A 21,011-nucleotide genomic window follows, 5' to 3' on the forward strand; every position below is an offset into this window, starting at 1 on the left:
AGCCGAATGAACAGAATGAGGGCGCCAGGGCTTCAGAAGGACTGGAGAGCCAAGGCCTTCTAGAAAGCCCTTCCAAACCCAGGGCAAGGAGAAGGAGGAGACAGAAGGATGTGGGCCCAGGAAGGGCGGTCAGGGGTCTGGCTTCCCTGAAGCGGGGAGAGGCCCATGCCTGGCAGGCCACCCTGGGCGAGAGCCCCAGGACAATTAGTATTAACCCCTCCGGAGTCTTTCTGGAGTCATAGGTCAGGGGGTGACTAGGGGCAGAGCAAGGACTGACATTTGATTGTAAATAAGGCAGGCAGATGGTGGTTTTCAAATTGGGTTCCATGGAGACACCTTAAGAGATGAAAAACAGTCGTGCTGGCAGGCAGACAGGGTGCAGACCGCCACTCCACCACCACGCCCCCAGAGCCTCACTTCTCTAAGAAAGCAGCACAATGCACTCAACGAGGTGGTCTCTCCGGCCCTGTCTACCTGCCATGTGTATGACTGTGGATCTCCATTAAGTTGTTATTCACGCCCCTGGCTCAGACCCCTGAGGAGAGAGCACACAAGTCGGGCCCACGGCCCGCACGCTGCACCAGGTCAGCACCATGTGTCCGCCACTCGGAGACCCTGGGACGCGGGCACAACAGTTGTTCGGTTGCTAGAGCGACAGGTGAAGTCACCAACTTCAGTTCCAAGAAACACACTGTAAATGGCAAAGGGCAACCAGAAGCCGGGCCCACTTGGAAATGCTGACACGGCCGCCGAGAGCTGGGCAGGAAAACAGGGGGGACGCCAGGCCCACGGGGGGACTTGCGGGCCAGGCAGACCAGCGCCAAGTCCTATGTCCACTCATTCAAAGGTGGTGATTCCCTCAAAAGCTCTCGGAGGGACGTTTTGAAGGCCTAGCCTTGTACCACTTTAAGAACAGGGTCGAGCGCACTCTGGTTATTTTGAGAGCGTTGGAGGAAAGCTGCCTCTGAGCCACGGTGCCCGGTGAGAAATGCCAACCTCCTGAATCACGGGCTATTAGCAATGCTTCACACAGCCCCATGGGCTGCGGCCTCTCTCAGGAGGCAGGAAAACAAGCAAACAAGTGCGGGAAAACCAGGCCCCAGCCTCATTAAGGCAGCCAGACAAACCCAGAGGGCAGAAGGAAGCGCTAATGTGGCCTCTGGCCGGGCTCCAGGCCCTGATAGACCCCACAGGCCTCACCAGGCAGCAGACTCCCAGCTGGGCCAGATCATCCTGATGCACTCTCAGGGCACAGCCCCTGCCACCCCGCACCACGGGCACGAGGCCGCCACCCTGCACGCCCACCAGAAGTGTGGACCAGCGTCAGGGATGGTGGAGAGCCAGAGGATGTTTCCAGAAGCAGCGCCAGCGGGGAAGCCTGCCTGGTCCTGGGTTGAGGGAGGGTTTATGTGGTGCTTCCTGGCAAAACACAGGTAGGGGGCTGTGGGAGGAAAAAGGGAAGGGGCTAGGAGAAGGTGGGGGAACACCTGTCACTCTAGACTGGAGGGGGAAGGGAGGAGAGATGGGTAGAATTTTATTCACAGGACCAGCGTCACCACTGGAACTAGAAAGGGTCTGTCCCAACCACTGGCCCATGAGAGACAATAAGGAGATGCGGGTGCCATGAGGCTCCGGTCACTCCCTCTGTGCTCAGATGCAACCACCTACAGAAAGCCCAATGGTCAATTCCAGAGACTGAAAAAAAAAAAAAAAACCCATTGACAGAAAGAACAACATTGCTGATAAAGCAGAGAGAGGAAGCACAGGGAGTGGTTAACAGAGAAACCTCCAGAATCAGGTGGTCTGGATTCAAATCCTGGACCTGCTACTTCCTAGTCCTACGACCCTGGGTGAGCTGCTCAAGCCCTCTGTGGCTCAGTTTCCCCATTTCTGAAACAGGGAGCACCCACAGGTTGGCAGTGGGAATGGATAAAGTGACTGGGAAGTTCTGGCAACAAAGGCTGCTGAGAACATGTGCTCAGTAAATGTCAGTCATCATCTTCATCACCATCTTCATCCTCATCGTCGACATCACCTCCTACTGACCTCAGAAGAAAGCTGATTTTCCATTAACTAGAGGAGTTCATGAAAGGAAGAGATTCTGGATTAACTAAAAGCATGGTTAACTGAGGGTTAATTCCTTTATGTAGTCATATGGAGAAGGCTAGCAACCAAGGGTATCCGTTGATCCTAATTACCTATCCTTAAAACTACAAGATTTTATTAACTTCAAATATTTCACCCAATAACCAGATAAGTCTCAGCGTTAACACATTTTATAAGTTTTCCAAAAAGTAGGACTCAAGAAAAACAAAGTGTTGTTTCTCCAAGACCTTGAGAATTTCCCAAGAAATGCTTTCCTTTGAACAGACACATTAAAAGGCACCGGTGGTCTAAAAACTAATGGAGCAACCAGAAATATCACTAAAATGATGAAATTACCAACGTCGGGAGTTATCTGTGTTGCTTCATAAGCAGTCTAAACCCAGAGACTGAATGTTCTCAGTTAAAACCCACTGCCATCAGAAAGAGGAAACAGGTGCCCTGCATGTCCCCCGCCCGCACAGACATGCAGAGTCTCACCTTTTAAAAGGGCTTGCCTTACGGTCCCCAGGTGGGAAGTTTCTGCAGTACACTTTCATATTCAGCCAAGCAAGACTACACTTTCAGGTTTTTTTGTTTTTATTTTTTGAGAGATCCTTCGAGGCTGCTTTTCATTTTGCCAGGCGAAACTGAGAACAAATGTTAACAGCCTCCACCCGCCCAACCCCCCAAAAAACGTAACAAAGCCGCTTTTAAACTCTTAATGGAGACCATCCGTCCCCCAGACCAGAAATCCAAAGTGGGCTTCTCTTTACCGTCAGTTTTGTGGTTTCTGGACTCAGTTTATTCCTCCATATTTTTGCATTTTTTTGTTTCAATTGTGAATATCTTTTTTTCCTATTATATTTTCTAACAGCTTACTCTCCTGATGACTGGGTTCTGTTCTTTTTTTTGGGAGGGGGCAGGGGGCTATTTATTTTCTAACCATGCTTTTTACAAGTTCTCAGTCAACAGCTTTGGGCCAGATCTTTATGTCAGCAGTGGAGGGGTTCGGGACACTGCCAGTCGCCGTCTTCAGGTCACCAATTAAGTCTGAAAAAGCACCTGCCTTGTGGAGAGGGCTCAGTGTAGGGTGGTCCAGTCTGCAAGCTCCAGTGCCGGGCAGGACCCATCTCCCAGAGCCGTCCTGCTTCCAGCCCCTCCCTCCCTCCCTGCCCACACTCAGGTCCTCACCACCCAAATCTCCAGCGACTGCAGGAGCCTCCCTGCCCCACTCGCCCCAAACACACATACCGCTCCCACTCCAGGCTCAGACCCTCTACACTCCACCGGCCAGCGGCCGCCTCCCCGCCCCCTGGTGCCGGCCCTGGGACAGCCCCCTGCGGCCTCTGCCTCCTGGCAATCTGGGCCCGCAGTCTGCCTCCTTCCCGGGCCCTGCTCACTCACCCTGCACTTTCCTTTCCCCACTTATTTTTTAATCCTGCCTTGTGCACCTGGAGCTCCTTCCCGACACCTTTCTGCTGGTCCAGTTCCTACCCACCCCCCAACTTTCCCCGCCCTTCCAAGGCCCAACTGAAATCCCACATCCCTTGAAAATCTCTCCTAATCACCTCTGCCTGGAAGCTCTCGGTTCCTTCTCAGAACCATCTTCAGCTGATCCTGTCAGCTGACAGTAAACCACGTATTTTCCTGGAACACGCGTTCTATTATTTTAACATCTTGCTTGACTTTTCACCTAAGCACACTGTGTCCCTCCCTCCGCCCACGATACCCTCTACTTCTCCCTCCCCTTCTCCTACATCTGTTCCAATCTCTGCCATCCTTCAAGATCCAGATCAATCTCACCTCCCTCTAGAAGCCTCCCCTGATTCTCACAACTCTTCTGATTTCAGAAACCTTGCACTTGTGTGTCTTTTGGGACGGGACTTGTTCCCTGCATAGGGGGCTCCCTAGGTCCACGCAGCCTTATCCACGGCATGTGGTCCTCAGCACGTGGTCACACCTCTAAGTCCCTCTGAGCCGGCATCACCGCTGCATGCCAAGTATTGTGGAGCAGCCTGAGAGCACAGCCCTCAGCTCACAAAACATGGCTTCACGGGTGTGGCTCTTACCCATCCATCACACGTGGCCTCCATCACAGGCCCCCAAAACCCAGCTGCCCAGGGACACCCAAAAGCTCGGCACCGCCACAGATGCCGTGCTAGCTCGGTTGGCAAGTCCTCACCCAGGCTGCCCTCTCTGCCTGGGAAAACCTTCCCACATGGTCTCCTCCTGGACTCCCTTCCTGCAAGACTCAACACTGCCTCCTTCAGGAAGCCTGCACAGCACACTCCCTCCACTCCCCCATAGCACCCAGCACCTCACTGAGCCTGCCCATCCTTTGCAAGGCTGCTGTGAGACAGGGTTAGAGCTTTCTGGATGCCCAGGCTGCTCTGCAAAGTAGCAGTTAGCACACAAACCACCTGGGATCTTGTGACGAGGCAACTCTGATCAGGAGGTTTGGGGTGGGCCCGAGATTTCTCAAGCTTGACATGCCTTGTAATGTTGACACTATGGTCTACGGGTCCCTCATAAGCAAGGCCCTGGACCAGTGCTTCTCTGCCCTGGATACACCTGACAATCATCCTCAGAGCTCTAACTCCACAACTGGGCCCACCCTGCGCTAATCAAGTCCAGGTATCTAGGACTGCGCCCAGGGGCTGATGCTTCATCAGGTTCTCCGGATGATGCTCACATGCAGGTGTGGCTGGGAACCACGCCCCATCCTGTTTCTGAGCCTCTCTCCTCATCACCCAGTGCCTCAAGTAACAAACACCTGCACCCCAGGAAAAACCTCGCAGTTACGAATCAGGCAGATAAGCCTCTCCAGCCCCACGTGACTCCACTGGTGATAGGCAGACGCCTTCTCCCACACTCTCCCTTCCTCTTGGCATCCTCGGCTGCAGCCCAGCCCCATGGCTCCTGCCAACCATCACCTGCAACATGGCAGGAAAGGGCTCGTGGTCACATTCACCTGCCAGGCCAGGCACCAGGGCCTTCCAGCTGCCAACTAGGTTTGGTGAAATTCTCCAGTCTTAGACTCTGCATTTGCTTTTTTAAAATTTTATTATTTTACTAAATTATATATTTACTTATCCACTATATACCTGTATCTATAAATTATGAGTTATGCTCTGTTATTATTACTTTAATATTTCTTCTTCACCAGGAAGGTTACCAGAAAGGGCCAGATATCTGGGTTTGGAAGTGGTGACGACACTTGAGGTCTGGCCTCAGCACAACCGACAAAGTCTTGCTATACTGGAAAGTGCTTTCAACCTTCAGGAACCACGGCCCTTCTCCCATGTGTGAGAGTGCGGTCAGGAGTTGGCTGTCAGCTAAGCATGCCAGGGGCTCGGCGGCTGCAGGGCAAACCTGGGGCTGAGCCACGTGATCCCGGCCATGAGGGGGGAGCCATGCCCACCATGGTGGCAGCCACCGCAGCCCTGGAACAGCGTCCCCACCAGGCTGACTGTCCCTGCCGCCCTTGGAGAGACAGGGTGTGGGAGGAAGGTCAACATCACAGAGATGATGGGTCGAGGTCAATAAGATCACATGGGCACATGTGAAGAGGAATTTTCATCCCTGGCCTCGGAATTTGGGCAGCAGCACCAAGTACTGAAAGAGTCACGGAGGACCATAGGGCTTATCTTCGGGACACTAATCAGTGATAAAAATGCTAGGCTTTTGGCTTGTCCAAAGAAATGGGTTATTTCAACCACCTGTATGTCTTGTAGGCCTATGGGCACCTCTCAGACCAAATCCTGAGCACTGGGGGGTGGGAGGGGAGGGGTGTCCGGCCGCAGCTCTGACCACGGAGGCTGGGATCTGTGGCTGGCAGGGCCGAGCTCCACTCTTCCCTACACAAACCTGGACTTCAGGAAGACGTGCAGTGACGTCAATCCCACTGCCCCAAAAGCACTGACGCCTCCTAAATTCCGAGGAGATGGCCGAGCCAGTCCCTAATTGGGTTAGAGAAATGCCCAGCCGCAGACAGGAGCAAACTGTCCTTGCTGACAGTCACTCCACTGACATGAGCGAGAAAGGCTCACAACCAGGGGCCTAGAGGGAAGCAAGCTGCCCGGGCTGTGAGCACCTACCAGAGAGGTAAGGCCCCAGCCCCTTGGGCAGGATGCCCACCTGTGCCCTCTGACTTTTCATGACACAGAACTGGGGGCAGGACAAAGCGAGGAAGGAAAGGGCTCAAAACCCCAGAAAGGCAAGGCAGAAAATCAAAGTCCCCTGATTCCAGCCCAGAGAGAGAACTTTTACAAAAAGGAGACAGAAGATACAAATGTCTGGAGGGAAAAAGACTCACCAGGTGTCACCTAACATGGCGCAGGTGTGGGTTTTCTGGGCTCTAGAATGGTGCCTGGTTTGGGGTGCCTCCCACCCCAGTCTCAGCCCCTGTAACCCATGGGAGGCCGAACCTTCCAATTTCTAGAGCACTCTGTCCCCTGGCCAAGGACAGCACATGACCCAACAGAGCCAGAGGCGGTAGAGAGGGGGGCTGAGTTCTGCTGGGATGGTGGGAAAGAGCCCCCTCCTCTGACCAGGGGAGTGGGGCTGCAAGGGCCAAAGCCTGTGGCTGCTTGGGGTCCCTCCTGCCACAGCAAGGGCAGAGCCAGGAATGAAGGGACCAGAGGTGGCAGGGACAGACCGCCCGCCTATAACCTCATCCAGGTACAAGGACCTACTGTGCCTGAAACTAAGGACTTTTATAGAGATACGAGTAATAAATGCCTTTTTTTTTTAACTTAAGCCAGTGTAAGAGAGCTTCTGTCACTTGCAAATGAGAAAAAAAATCCTAATTAATGCTTCCTTCCCCCAAATAAAACCCAACTATTTTGAAGTTTTCCTTATTAGTCAAGTTTAGCTCATCTCACTCAGCATTTGTTTGAATACCCTACCAATTTAATTTTGCAGTTGTTTACCCCATGAGATTTCTAAGGAGAAAGCTCTAAGCCTGCATCCCTAAAATGCTGTCCTCACCAGTCACAAAAGCTGCAGGAGATGAGGGGCCACCCAACCAGAGACCCTGTACCCCCAGGGGCAGGAAGGGGGCACTGAGGGCCCCCACTTCGGCACTGCTCTGCGACCCATGAGCCACTCCAAGGACATGTCCTCTGCCCCTTTGAGTGCTCTGTGACTCTCTCATCTAGGTTGGTCACCCTGAATTCAAGTCAACATCTTGATACACAAAGCCAGTCACCTGGGGCGCCATGCTGACCTTTGGGCAGAGAGACAGTTCTTCAAGGCCAAACCCCTGGAGATGGAGTCAGGACAACAGATGTCTGAGCAGAGGGACTCGGACTTCCCAGGTTCGAGTCCCGGTTCTCCCCTTTCTAGCTCTGTAACTTCTCTGAGTAAAGTCCGTTCATGTGTGAACAGGGTACCTAATCCCTCCGATCTGGTGCGTTGCCACAGCGTCCTTACCGGTAGGTGGCCACCTCCAGGCTGAGGCTAGTCTTCACCTGTAGGAGCTCCTGGTAGTCTCGCAGCCGGTCAGCCATGGCCAAGGTGAGGGCTGCCTTCTCATCCTCCATGCTGGCAATCACTCTCTAAAGAGAACAGAGGGTTTGGGGATCAGAGAACTAGAGCTTCGCTGAGTCAAACTTAAGATATCAACAGTTCGGGACACAAAAAGAGATAAAGTCAAGGTTGATTAAAAATGAAGTCATTGCAAGGATGATTTTAAATACTGCATTTTTCCCACTTGCGAGATTTCTTTCACTGCATATGGAAGATGTGGGTGGGACTCTGGCTCCTCTGTTCCTACTCCCTAATCATAATGAGTGCTTGTAAACAGACATCAGTCTGCAGTTCAGACATCAGTCAGCTTACGAGAGTCAATACATCCCACTGGTCAAGTAAGACGCTACTGAAAATAAGCCAAGATTATAAAGCAGGGGTTTTTAATATTTAAAACAGAAGTCACTCAAATCTGAAATAGAATTTCCCCCATAGTCACAATTTCTCCAATTATAAGCAAGTAAGCAGAGTTCTCTGTTTCACCTAGAAAAGATACTTCAAAATCATCTGGGGAGAAAAGCTATGCTGATGAGACAGGAATGCATTCCAGGCATAAATGTCAAAATTCAGACCTGGATAAGTCTTTTTTGATTGTACTTGTAGGATGTAGTTAGTACCCTGGGCTCACACCGCTCCCATCGCCAGCGTGAGCAGTTCCACTCCCGCCTGGTCAATGACCCCTGTCCCTGTTGCTCCCTGGCTGGGAGACACTGCAGGGCACGGCCGGCCGCCTCATGTATCCCCCGTCTCTAGAAAAATCCCCCTTACAGACAAATCACACAGCACACATTTGGCGAACTGGACTTAAGATGAAATGATCAAGGGGCAAGGATACAGCTCAAGCGGTAGAGTGCATGCTTAGCAAGCACAAGGTCCTGGGTTCAATCCCTGGTACCTCCTCTAAAAATAAATAAATAAACCTAATTACCTCCCCCCACCAAAAAAATAAGTTAGTTTTTTAAAAATGAAATGATCAAGATAATATTACCATCCTCAAAATGTACCATTTAAAATTGACAATATATTTCAACGTTAATAAACACAACAGCTTCATTTGTACCATTTTACAGTTTTGCACTACTCTGTGTCAGTTTCATGTAATTTTTTATAGTTACACTGGGAAATAATTGAGAAAATATTTAAACATTGAGTAAGTTCATATACTTTAACTTATGGTTTGAATGGAAAAACAGCATTTTTTCTGAACACAATTAACTAAACAGGCTACATTTTTAGACATTTATCTGTATGGAATTTAGAACTTGGAAGACAGTCAGATAAAGGAATGTTTTCATTCCTGGTGTAATCCCTCCACCAAAGGCACCTGACAGAATGCTGATGGCCCACAATTAACATGTAATGTCTGTGAAACCAAGGAATGAACTTAACTAAGATCTCACTGTGGATTTACTATCTAAAAAGATGCGTGATCAGCGTGTAAATTATTCTGCTCCCAATAACTGTTCTACATATTTAAGCGAATTGTAGTGAGGTTCTTTTTGTATATATAAAGTATGCTAGGTACAAAGACTGAAACCACTTAGCTTTTAAAGCAAAGGAATAAATTTAAGAATTGCGAGCCAGTATCCCAGTGGGGACGTGTTAACCCCCTCCAAAACTGGTACTGTGAGTAGATAAAGAGGCTCACTAAAGCAGACCATTGGTCGGTCCTGATTTAAGTAACTGAGTTGCCAGAATTTAGTCACGACATGCTCACATTCTACAGTTAAGTAGCATTTTAAAGGGAGTATAAACACAGGTACAAGGTTATAGACATGTTCTATCAACATAAATATATTGATTCCTTCCTACTATACGAAATTTGACCTAAATATTAAAATTTGAAAATTTGTAGTCATGTCTTCTTCACAAAGAAGTTCAGTTATTATTAAAATGCTCAGAAAAAATGATCAGACACATTCAACTCTCCAACCACAAACCACCTGAACAGGTCAAGACCTCCTCGCCATACCAAAGAGGCAGCACGAAGATTCTCTCTCCTCCCAGGGGACAAAGAACATTTCTGTGCCCCACAATATGGGAAGAGAAAAATCTAACTGTACTTGAGTTAAAATAAGAACAGTTCAACCACATTTCCATGTGCGTCAACTCTTCCTAAGCTGTCAAAGGAAAATTAGTTGACTTTTGGAAGCAGGAACGTAAGACTGATGGGCTCCCAACAGTCTCCACAGAAACTGTAACCGATCCTGCTGCTTGAATATAAAGCTTCAGGCTTGGCCTCCACTTCTCCCGAAGTTTTCAAACCGTGGGCCAGGCCGAGGCACTGAGGCGTGAGACCCAGCAGCTAATTCTAATCCGGGCAGAAGCAGTTTCGCCTGACGTTATAAAAGCCGGGGAGAGAGAGGTCACCTTTCTCAGATGCTATTTAGAGAAACTCTGGGCAGCATCACAACCCGTGATGATGAAACGTGGGCCTACACCAGGGAAAGCACACTGCCGTCAGTATCCAAGGAATTCACTTTCTCTTGACCGAATATGAGCAGCTCCTTGCTGCGCGAGGCAGCCAGACACAACGGGAAGCGCTTGCAGATGTCACGGCCACGGCACTCAGAATCTCGAACATTAAGAGTTTGAGGGAATTTAAATGCTGTGATAACCTTATTTAGACACAAAAACCAAATGTGTAAATAATAACAAGTAATGATTAGATGCTAACTACGTGTTTATAGCTCTAGCCCGGACAACACCCTGAACTCCAGGCTCACCATTTTATGTTACAACATCAGGTGGATATTTCAGAGGCATTTCAAACTGAACTCTGATCTCCTGGACTCAAGCCTACCCTCTTGCAACAACCCCCTTCCTCCAGTTCTCAGCCCCCAGCCCTGGAGTTGAATTGACCTCTCTCTCTCTCTCTCCATATATATATGGATTATATATATTCCATATATATGGGATTAACAGATACACACTGCCACATATAAAATATATAGATAAACAACAAGGACCTACTATATAGCACAGGGAACTATATTCAATATCTTGTAATAACATAATGGAAAAGAATCTGAAAAAGAATACATACATATGTATAACTGAATCACTATGTTGTACACCTGAAACTAACACAACACTGTAAATCAGCTATACTTCAACAACAACAAACAAAGGAAGGAAGGGAGGGAGGGAAGGAGGGAGGGAAAGAAAGAGAAACGTGTTCCTATTCAATCAGGTCTTGGGGGCATAGAAGCTACCCAAAAATAGCCAGCCTCCAGGCTAAAAGCTCAGTTTCACAAGCCAAAATCTCCATGTTTACGGGGTAAGGCCGGTATAAATCACAAATGTCTTACAGCTTTGGCTCAAAGCCCCTTCCTGCAGCCTGGGCAACAGGGTGTATCAGTCAGGCTTCAAGTGGTCTAAAATACATATAGAATGCTGGGGCCTTGGACATCAGCTCAGCAAATTTCCTCTGGCAAATCTGAGGCAAGGGGCCTCACAGAGAGACCTAAGGCACGTACGCCATCTGGGAAGGACCGTTTTTCCCAGAGCCCTAGCCAGCATCCTTCCCCCTTGAGCTGCAGAGGGGGAGCCAGGGAAACGCTGGGTACTGGGTGGGGTTTCCTGCCTCCAGATGGGGGTGGGGAGGTCCCATTAAACCATATGGAACACAGGAAAAACTAAATGAAAAACAACACTGAAACCATTCTGACAACAGCCAGCAAGCAGGCAGGGTCTGAAAGCACTTAAGGATTTTAAGATTAATGGGCACCTCTGTGCTCATCCTTAGAAAGAACACTGGTCATTATTCTAAGAAAGCAAAGTGAATACTGGTTAAAAGTTAATCTTTAATAAAATGGAAGACAGGGAATATGGCCCAGTGGTTAGCTGTTCAGGCAATGTGTAAGTAGCTAACCCAGGCTTAGCTACTTACTAAGTGACCCATGAGCCTCAGTTTCGTCATCTGTAAAATGGGGTAAATATTAGCACCCACCTCTTAAGACTGGAGTGAGGACTGAGAGTGAATACACATGTGAAGGACTGGGTACCTGTGGTACCTGGCACATGAGAAGTTCTTATTAAAGGCTAACTCTGTGTAATGAAACTTTTATTCCAGTGTATCAGTTAAATCAGGTTTTATGACAGTTTCAGTCTCCTCAAAGTTAGCGTCTATAGAATTTGAAAACGCCACGGGCTTGGGGTTAAATAACCAATACTTACTCTTTAACAAAATTTTAGCATTTTTATACTTCTTTAAAAAATACTAATGCTTGGTGTTGAGTCTTTTGGAATGCAATCTGAAATATGGTTATTTTAAGCGCAATGGGGAAAGATTCAGGATCTGGATGAGGAAATTATTAGTACAAAGAAATCTCCACAAATTGGAGCTGAAAAAAAAAATCCAAGTCCTTAATGACATTTTCCTTACTCTTTACTTTTAGGAGAGAGAAGCAAATTCCAACAGGAGAGGTATCACTGGACAGGAAGTTGAGGGCAGGGTCCTGGTTTCAGGTCAGGTGTGATACCAGGTAAGGGTCCTGTGGTCCCTGTGCCAAAGGTTTCTAACCACACTGCTCAAGTTCCCACCTCTCCTCCAAACAGAGGAAGTCTACTTTTATCGGTTTCGTATCTAGGTAGGGGGGTGAGGATGGGGGTGAGGGGAGAGGGTTCTGCTGCTAAAAATGAACACTGAAACCAGAGCTTCCAGGTCTGAAATGAGCCAAGTGAGCTATGACTGCACATGAATGGTGAGGACTTAGCCCACAAAACACACCTCAAAGAAGCCTTTTCCAAACCTGTTTGCATAGCAGGGACCCTTGGGGTGGCAGCAGGGGTTCCCTACAAAGGGGTTCAGTGGGCAGTGAGTTGGCAGGCAGTTCTTTTTGGTTAAAAGCTCTGTGAAAGCCTACATTAAAGACACTTTTTAACTTTCACTCAACAAGAGCGTGGGGCCCCGTGGAACTAGTGTCCCTGGCTACCATCACTGCAAAGGGAAGCACTCAAGTCCAGAGTAAACTATAGCCATCGGCACACACTTTGACGGTCCCTGTCCTTGCCCACCTACAAGCCTGGCAGAGCACTTTTGAAAATTATGAGGCAGTCTCAACAAAACCCATGATCCAAAAGATTAGATTCCAAATAATTTAGTACTGTATTCTTTCTATGATTTCCCACCCAGACTCCAGCTCTTAGAAGAGTGAAACCCCAGGGTAGTGCTAAGGACCAGGTGTGGTTAACAGATAATCTGCTGATTACTGTGGCTGCCTGTCACATCCCCACAGTCTTCTCGACCACAACGGCCATGTTCTCTTTACTTCTAATTTTTAAAAGACACAAAATTACTCTAACACAAAATTTAACTCAAAGGTGCAAACTGTTCCCTTTAAAATGTTCTTGAATTTGTTGTTTTAAAATGTCATCCTGACAACTATTGAGAGTAGGGTTGGGAATATTTCCAATTCTAGCCTAGACCACGCAGGACCGAGGCCAACCTAGGCCTGGACGGGGTGTACAGACAAGAAATCAGCAACGGGTGTCAGCCTGTCAGTGTCGGAGGTTTGAGCTTTGCTTCTCTGAAACAGGAACTGTTCATATCATCTGCACGTATAGAAACACCCTTCCACAGGGACCTGTGTTCCCACAACTTTTACAATACCCAGAGATCTGACATCAGCTTGTCCTGTGAGAAAAACATCTCTGATCAAACTCTTTTCTGCATTAAGGCCGCTGCCCCTCCCAAGAATAAACAAGGCAGTGACCCACGGAGCCACAACCAGCTGCCTCTAACTGAGAAGTCATCCCGGCAAAATAAAAACCGCTTTGGAAAACAATTTAAGTTTTCCCCAGGGGAGCCCTCGTGCCAATGGGGCTGCCATTTTGAAGGGCTAGGCTCCCGCTAAGGGCTTGGCATTGCCTAGGAACCGCCCACACAGGGACCTGAGGAGGAGGGAGCTGTCAACTCTGCAAGTCACTTCTGGGGCTTCTTGTCTGACTTTTATGTGAACTCGGTCTTCGAAGCACAGGAAATGGAAAGAGAACCTAGAACTGAGGGGGTCATTTGTCGGGATGCTCCCAGTCATGTCAAGGTCTAAAAAAGATGACAACCTAACAAGAGGACAGGGGCCATTCACCGGGACCTGCCACTTGGCACTTGCCCGCTGAGCTGATGGACCCACGCTCTTCTTCCAGGGTTGGCGAGATGCCGGGCCCCTGAGGCCCCGCCGCGGGACGGGGCGGGTCCTGCCCGCCTGCGACGCCGCGCCGCGGGTGAGCGCGGGGCGGTCGGGGAAGCCCCACTACTCCCCCACGGCCGCCTGGGCGGGGTGGGGCCGTCCCCAAGCACGGACCTGCCCCTCCTCGGCCTGCAGCTCGTACTCCTCGCGCATCCGCAGCAGCTCGTCCTCCAGCAGCGCCTGCAGCTGCTCCAGCTCCAGCGCCTCTCGCCGCAGCCCCTCGGCCTCCTGCGCGCACAGCCGCGTCTCCTCCTCGGCCTCGCGCTGGCTCTCCTGGCCGCGCCGCAGCACCTCCTCCAGCTCGCGCACCTCGTCCTCGTACAGCTGCACGGTCTCCCGCCACGACTCGGCCACCAGCAGCGCGTAGCCGTCGTGCACCTCCCGCAGGCGCAGCGGAGGCGCGGCGGGGCCGGCGGCGCGGGCTCGGTAGTGCAGGGTCGGGCCGGCGGCGCGCGCGCGCAGCTCCCGCACGTCGCGTTCGTGGGCCGCGTCGAGGCCTGAGCGCTCCGCCTGCAGCCGGCCCAGCAGTGCCTCGAGGGCGGCGCGCGCACCCAGCTCCTCCTGCAGCGCCCGCCGCTGCGCGTCCAGCTCGGCGTCCAGGCGGCCGCGGGCGGCGCGCGCGTCCTCGCCCAGCAGCCGCAGCTCACTCAGCTCGCGCCGCAGCGCCTCGCGCTCGCCCTCGGCCAGTGCCGTGGCCCAGCTCAGCTCGTCCAACTGCTGCCGCAAGCCGCGCGCCTCCTCGGCGAAGCGGGCCTGCGCCTCGGCCCACAGGCCCTCGTGCCCGCGCCGGCTGCGCAGCTCCTCCTCAAGGAGCAGGTTTTCGCGCTCCAGGTCCCGCACCCGGCACACATAGTCGTAGAGACGGGCGTTGAGCTCCTGCAGCTCGGCCTTCTCGGAGCCCGTGTGCAGCCGCCAGGACAGCATCTTGATAGTGTGCGGAGCTCTGCTAGCCGGCTGGTTCCCTCCTGCCCTGGTCTTGTCCCCTCCGCTGCGCCGGCCCGGCCCCACCGCCGCTCCGGAGGCCCGCAGACTGGGGCGGGAGCTGGCGAGCTGCAGCACTTAGCGGACGGGGCGGGCGGGAGTTGGCGCGGGTTGCGTCCTCCAGCCAATCAGAGCGCGGCCCAGCGCGGCCTCTGCGGCCGGACAGCGCCCCCTGCCGGCATGACCGCGGCTCCGAGCGGCTGTCCCTCCAAGGGCCCGGGCGGTCGCGAGTCCTGGTGGCCGGCTGTCGGATAACGGGCGGGTGGCTAGCTCGCTGGACAGGGTTCGCAGAAGGGATGCCGAGGAAGTCTCTCCGTTATTGTCCGCCCTTCTCCCATTCACCTAGGTGCACATCGCCACCTGGCCCTTGCTTGTCAGGACACATAGCTGCTGTGATGTCAGCTCCCAGATCTGTCTGGAAGTCCGATCAGTACCAGCGTCTCTCCTGGGCCACACCGGGGCACCGGGGCACTGTGGGGCGGGTTGCCACGGTTACTTGGACTCAGCCTGCAGCCATTTGTTTTCAATTCTTCAACTCCTCCCTCTACCAGGGGCTCTGCTGTCCCACCGCGTTCTGGCGTGGTAGGGCAGGAGGGCTTTCTCAGGGATGAGTGGGTCTCCCAGCAGGATGCTTTGCTCTGACTCATTAGGTTTCCTTTGCCCTCGTGTCCTTCAAGAATTTTGAAACTCAAAACTTTCCTCCTACTTGTGCTTTAAATCCTATTCCTGAGAAACATCTGCTACAGAGTATAGTTGCTCAGTTTGGGAAAGAGTTATAAAGCACCAGCAAATAGCAGGAGGAAAATACTCAAGTACAACTCTGGTTAATCTTTCAAAAATCATACCCTGCTGCATCACACTTAATCCCCACAAAACTGTAGCTCAGTGAAGTTGAGCAACTTGCCTAAGGACACACAGTTCCTAATCTGGGAGAAATATCAGAGGTTGTGACCGCTGTGGGGAAGGGTAATAGCTCAGTGGTAGAGCACATGTTTAGCATGCATGAGGTCCTGGGTTCAGTCCCCAGTACCTCCAAATAAACAAACAAACCTAATAACCCCCCCCAACATGCAAAAAAAGCAAAACAAAACAAAACAAAACAAAATTTTTTAAAAGAAGTTGTGACTGCAGGAACAGTCTTGAGCAGACAGGGTCCAGTCAGGAAACACACATTCAAAAGGAAGGGAATGATTAGTGGGATGTAATGAGACTATTTATAAAGGAGTAGGTGAGATGGGGAAGCATCAGGAGAGGGAGAAACCAAGAAGCCAATAGCCCTCTAGGGGCAGAAGAAGGGAGCAGTGTTGGCTGAGTCTGGAGGAGCAGGAGCTGCAGAATGCATCCCAGAAGGCAGCAGAAGGAAAACCCAACTGTTTCCTCTCCTCCTCTCCCATCTCCCAGTGTCTGTCACTGTGGAACCCAGAAGTCACTGGAGACTAGCAATGGTGTGCTGGGGCCTACTGGCTTGTGAGAGCCAATTGTTAAATTTTCAGGAGTTCTGTGAGCCAATTGTTTAAAAACTATTATTAAAAATAATAATAGCCAGCTATTATTAAAAATTAAATTATGGAAGTTTACCATTAATTATATAAAACAAAGGAAATAAATATTTAAATATATATCACTTCCTAATTATTTTACTGCATTTTTGCTATTATCTGTTCTTGAAGTTATGGATTTCTAGTATCCCTATAGGATGGAAATGCTATATTATCCATGCTACTGAGCATCTCTATCCAACTTTGTATTTACCGACACCGTATTGGTAGCTTGAGTATTCATACTGGTGAAATCAGTAAATGATTTGTTAATTGTTGACTTGATTTATTATTCTGTTGATCGTCCAGACTTAAAGAAGTGATGGAGAACATGTTTTTGTTTTTGTTTTTGTTTTTTGGCATCCCCGGGTGGGCATGGGAAAACATGTTAATAATATAGCTGAAACAGTGTGTTGTGTCTGTAGCTACTGCATTTTGAATAGCACAGAAATTTTGGAAATATTTTTCCAGTGTTTCAAAACTATTATCTGAATTTAGCAAAGAAGTTGCTTCACGTTGAGAATGAATATTTCCTAGTTATTTCACCTCCGTCTTTCTCGTTAAGGCAAACCAAAACATCAACCAACCTTCATGTCATGCTACACTCGTATGTCAGCTACAACCACAGATGGTCTAGGGACACCAGAGTTCTGCAAAAATCAGTGAAAGCATTCTGCAAGAATCAATTTGCTATATGGAATTTATGATAAGAAGTATTGTACTGTTTGCAATAAAAATGTAAAACTGCCCCGATGTTGCTACCATATTAACAAATACACTTTTCTATTAATATCTTAAGGCAAAAAGTCCTACAGTCCCCATTTTATTATTGACATTCTTCTATTCAATATAGTAGATCTCTAAGCTGCGTGAATGAATGTACACATATACAAACATATACACACACATTCTCCCATAGGATTAAATACAATCAGCTTTACTTTGAATTTTAAAAATTACCTGTAAATATTTTTTCTAGAATTGGCCCAACACGGCAGAAATTGCTCCCCTCTGCGGTAAAACAATGGTCTAGATTTTCTTTTTAACCACAGCCCCCCTTTTGGTAGGCTAAACACTTCCAGGACTTTCTATCTCACCTGTTAGCAATTTCCAATGAAAACAGAACTCAGGGATATCAAAGAATTGGAGAGAAAACGTTACATTTTAGCTTCACTTACTGATTTCAGTAGATTAATAGTAAGATGCTTGTCATCAGGTGCATACACGTAGGGCCGTGGATGCAGAATGCCTGTTTCTGTCCGCAGCTCGGAGCCTGAAGCCCTAAGGGAGAGCAAGAATTTTCCAGACCTCTCGGCAGGGGGCGTTCCCTGAGGATGGAGGTCCAAGAAAGGTATTCAGGGTCGCTTCAGCCAAGGGTCCCCTCCTCCACCCTGTGCAAGAGACACTGCGGCTGGGGCGCAGAGCTGGTCCTGGCAGAGTTTCACCTGAAGCCGCAAAAACAGGAGGGCTGCACGGGGCTGGAGGGGCCCGCCTTTTTCATCAACCCCTGCGCTGGGCTGGGGAAGTGGGAATAGTTGGTCTTTTCTCTACTTGGAGAACCTGGAGCAGAGTGGCCGGTGGTCAACTGGCCAGCGGGCCCAAGTGTGGTGGAACAGTTAGGGGTGGGGAGGGAAGAATTAACGGATTTCCTCCAATAGTTCATACCCCTACTTCCCAACCTGCACCTATTACGTAAGGGGAAGCAGGCAGAAAGCCAAACCAGAAAGGTATTCCTGACTTTGATGTTAAAAATGCAAGTTTTAAAGGCTTGGAGAGGACTTTCAGCTAGACAAAATGTTGGGGAGGGATGGCAGTGCAGTGGGCTGAGGAGAGCTGGGGTTCCCAGGAGACAAGAAAAGATTCCCTTAAAAACGATGCCAGTAGACTTGCTTAATGCCAAGTTGCCACAAACCTTCGATTTGTAAAAAACACAATTTCTGCAAAACACAGTAATGCTAAGTACAAGAAAACAAAGAGAAAAGAAAAGAAAAGGAAAGATCCCCTTAGATAAGGGATGGGGGAGGCAGTGATGAAAGCACAGTAGGTCCTGGGGAGATTCTAGAGAGGCGAGCCTGTTCCTCTTCCTGGATGGAGCCCCAAGGAGACAGAAAAAGCCCAGCTACACCGTGGGCTCCAGGAGCAGGTGACTTGTGCCGGCTTCCCCGGTGCACCCCTGGGGAGTACCCGGGCCTGAGGGAAGTGGCTGCAGCGTAGGCCAGGAGAGACTTTCTGAGGCGCCCACATCCAGCATGAGGGAGACCAGGAGCCCAAGCACCTCTCAGAAGTGGCAGAGGACCTGAGGGAGCCATTCAAACAAGGATGAGGGGGCTCCAGCAGGGCCATAGCCCCTCTCAGATGCCTCTGTGCAATTAGAATAAGGTAGATGAAGGAGCCCATAAGTACATGGCCTCCTCAGTGGGTGGTTCCTAGGTAAAAAGGAAAAAGTGTCCCTTCCTCAGGTGGAAGCAGTCTTGCACCTACAGCCACAACTTAGCAAATACAGCACAGACTGGGTTTCAATCCCACTCATCCTCTCTTTCAGGTACATTTGTGCAGTGGACAACCCACTCCACTGTGCATGGGGGCCCACTGTCACAGCCTCTGCCTATGTGGATGAAGACCACATCTGTGGGGCAGAGTGGAAGGCTAATGGATGCCAACACAGACAGATGACATAAGGACCAGGTGGCCTTGGCTCTGTGTGCATCCTTACCAATTCTAGTGCAGCCCCAAGGAAGGAGGTTAGACTCTTCAACTGATACTGAGCTTCCATCAGCCTGGTGGAATTTGGGGCCCTAAATAGAAATTGGGTCGAGATTTAGAAAAGGCAGATCTGCCATGATTTCCTGCACATCCAAGCTTGTGATCTGGGAGGCACGCCTGCCACCCTGAAGGTTTGGCCAGGTAGCAAATGAAGCAGGTGGAGGAAGGGGAATGTAGAGGGCTGGCTGGAGGCTCTGAGCTGGGCACAGTGGTGCCAGGCGGATAGAGCTGCTTTATGTCTGGCTCCTACTCCCAGGATGGCCTTGGGCACAGCAGCCTCTCTGAGCCACTTCCTTATCCACGTAACAGTGAGGACAAAATCGCACACAGAGAGCCCCCACCAGAGCTGGTCCTTACAGAGCCCTTACCATGTGCCGGGCAATGTTCTGAGCTCCCTACGTGGATTAACTCACATCATCAGCGCAACCACCCATGAAGTAGGTGCTAGCAGCTCTATTTTAGTGATGAGGCAAATGATCCACAGTGCGGTCAGCTTGGCCAAGGCCACGCAAGTCCAAAGTGGCAAGGTTTGGGCCCTGGTCTCACCCACACAGCCACATGCCTGGTATACTGTGCAAAGCTCGCCACACAGCGCCTGGTGTCCTCACCCAGGAAATGTCGGTCGTCCTCATGGGTGAAGTCCCGAAGCCCAGGAATCACATGGAGGCTCAGGAAGGCCAGGAGGAGATGCTCAGGACCCAGGGGACAAATGCAGACGACAGGCAGTTCAGTGGGGTTGACAGGGGAGCAGGGGAATGGGCCTGAATAGTTCTGGAACCTTCCATACCAGTTTTCTCCTTTGTAAAGTGAGGGTAGCCCCTCCCTCACTGGGTCATTACAAGAACTAAATAAGAAGAGGCCATAAGGTACTCAGGGCACAGCGTCCTTATGCCCTACCTCACTCCAAAGACTGTTTGCATCCAGCCACTCTTGCTTGGAGCCCAGAGCATTCCCCGCTTTGTCACGGCTCTTCTGGCTATTTTGAGAGGGCTGATCATTTGTTTATTGCTGTTTCATGGGAGCACAACAGGTGTTTGTTGGGATATAGGCTGCCTTTTTTAAAGGTGCAAAAATAGCATTTGTTGTATGAAAAAAAATGTGCAGTAACTTAACCTGCACACCCTCCCTCTCTTAATTTGGAAAGTCATGTCATATACATTACAAATGAACTTGGGAAGGGCCCCAGGTGGCAAAGAAACATCCCCTGGTTCATCTTCCCCACAGGAACAAGACTCACATTTCATCTTAAGAACTAAAAGAAGAGTCTGCCATCAAAGATGAACAGTATGTTGGCTGCTCCTGCCCTGAACGCACTTTTCCATTTTCCATGGAGTTCATTAGCGGCGGTCATGGTCGGATAATTCAAAACTAGTTATTGAGTCCCTCCTCTGTGCCAGGGACTTGGCTGGGCTCTGGGGACATGGAGCAGAAGGAGACACAGCCCCTTTCCTCATGGACTCGGAGTCTGGGGCATACAGGAGGCTTTGAGGAGGATGCTGTCTTTCCCCAGTGCTGCTTCAAATGTGTGTTTCCTCTCCTCTTTGCCAACCACCAGTCACTTAGCAAGACACCTCTGTCTTGGCTGCACCAATCCAATCTCGTTGCTTTAAATGCCAACAGTATACCAACGACCCTCAAATGTGTAACTCGGTCCCAGGTCGCTCTTCTGAACCCACTGTGTCTTGGGCCAGGGCTCTGTTTATGACATGACCTTGACATGTCCCTACTCTTACAGGACAGCCAGGAGGATGCTTTGCATCCCTGAGTATCAGCATTAATTTGAACCTGGTCATGGGTACCCAACCGCACTGGAAAGAAATGGGTGTTTCCCTCACCCCCGTGTAAATGGCTGTCATCTCTTTGGGGAAGGGTTGGGAGACCACATCTGTACTTACTTACCGTGGAGGTTGCCAGGTCCTGCCTT

General features: G+C 50.1%; 1 protein-coding gene across 3 annotated transcripts in view; it reads right to left on the minus strand.

Moving 5' to 3' along the window:
- The window catches only part of SYNM (synemin), a 34,911-nt gene extending 20,060 nt beyond the window's left edge, over positions 1-14,851 (minus strand). For all 3 annotated transcript variants that reach the window (XM_074354205.1, XM_074354204.1, XM_074354203.1), the window contains exons 1-2: positions 13,920-14,851; positions 7,519-7,643 (exon numbers count right to left, since the gene is read on the minus strand). In XM_074354205.1, coding sequence (XP_074210306.1) covers positions 7,519-7,643; positions 13,920-14,729 — 935 coding nt within the window. In that variant the 5' untranslated portion in view covers positions 14,730-14,851. The remainder of the gene's footprint in view (positions 1-7,518; positions 7,644-13,919) is intronic.
- Positions 14,852-21,011: the final 6,160 nt, after the last annotated feature.

This window comes from Camelus bactrianus, chromosome 27 (genome assembly GCF_048773025.1).
Source record: "Camelus bactrianus isolate YW-2024 breed Bactrian camel chromosome 27, ASM4877302v1, whole genome shotgun sequence".
Classification (NCBI taxonomy): domain Eukaryota; kingdom Metazoa; phylum Chordata; class Mammalia; order Artiodactyla; family Camelidae; genus Camelus; species Camelus bactrianus.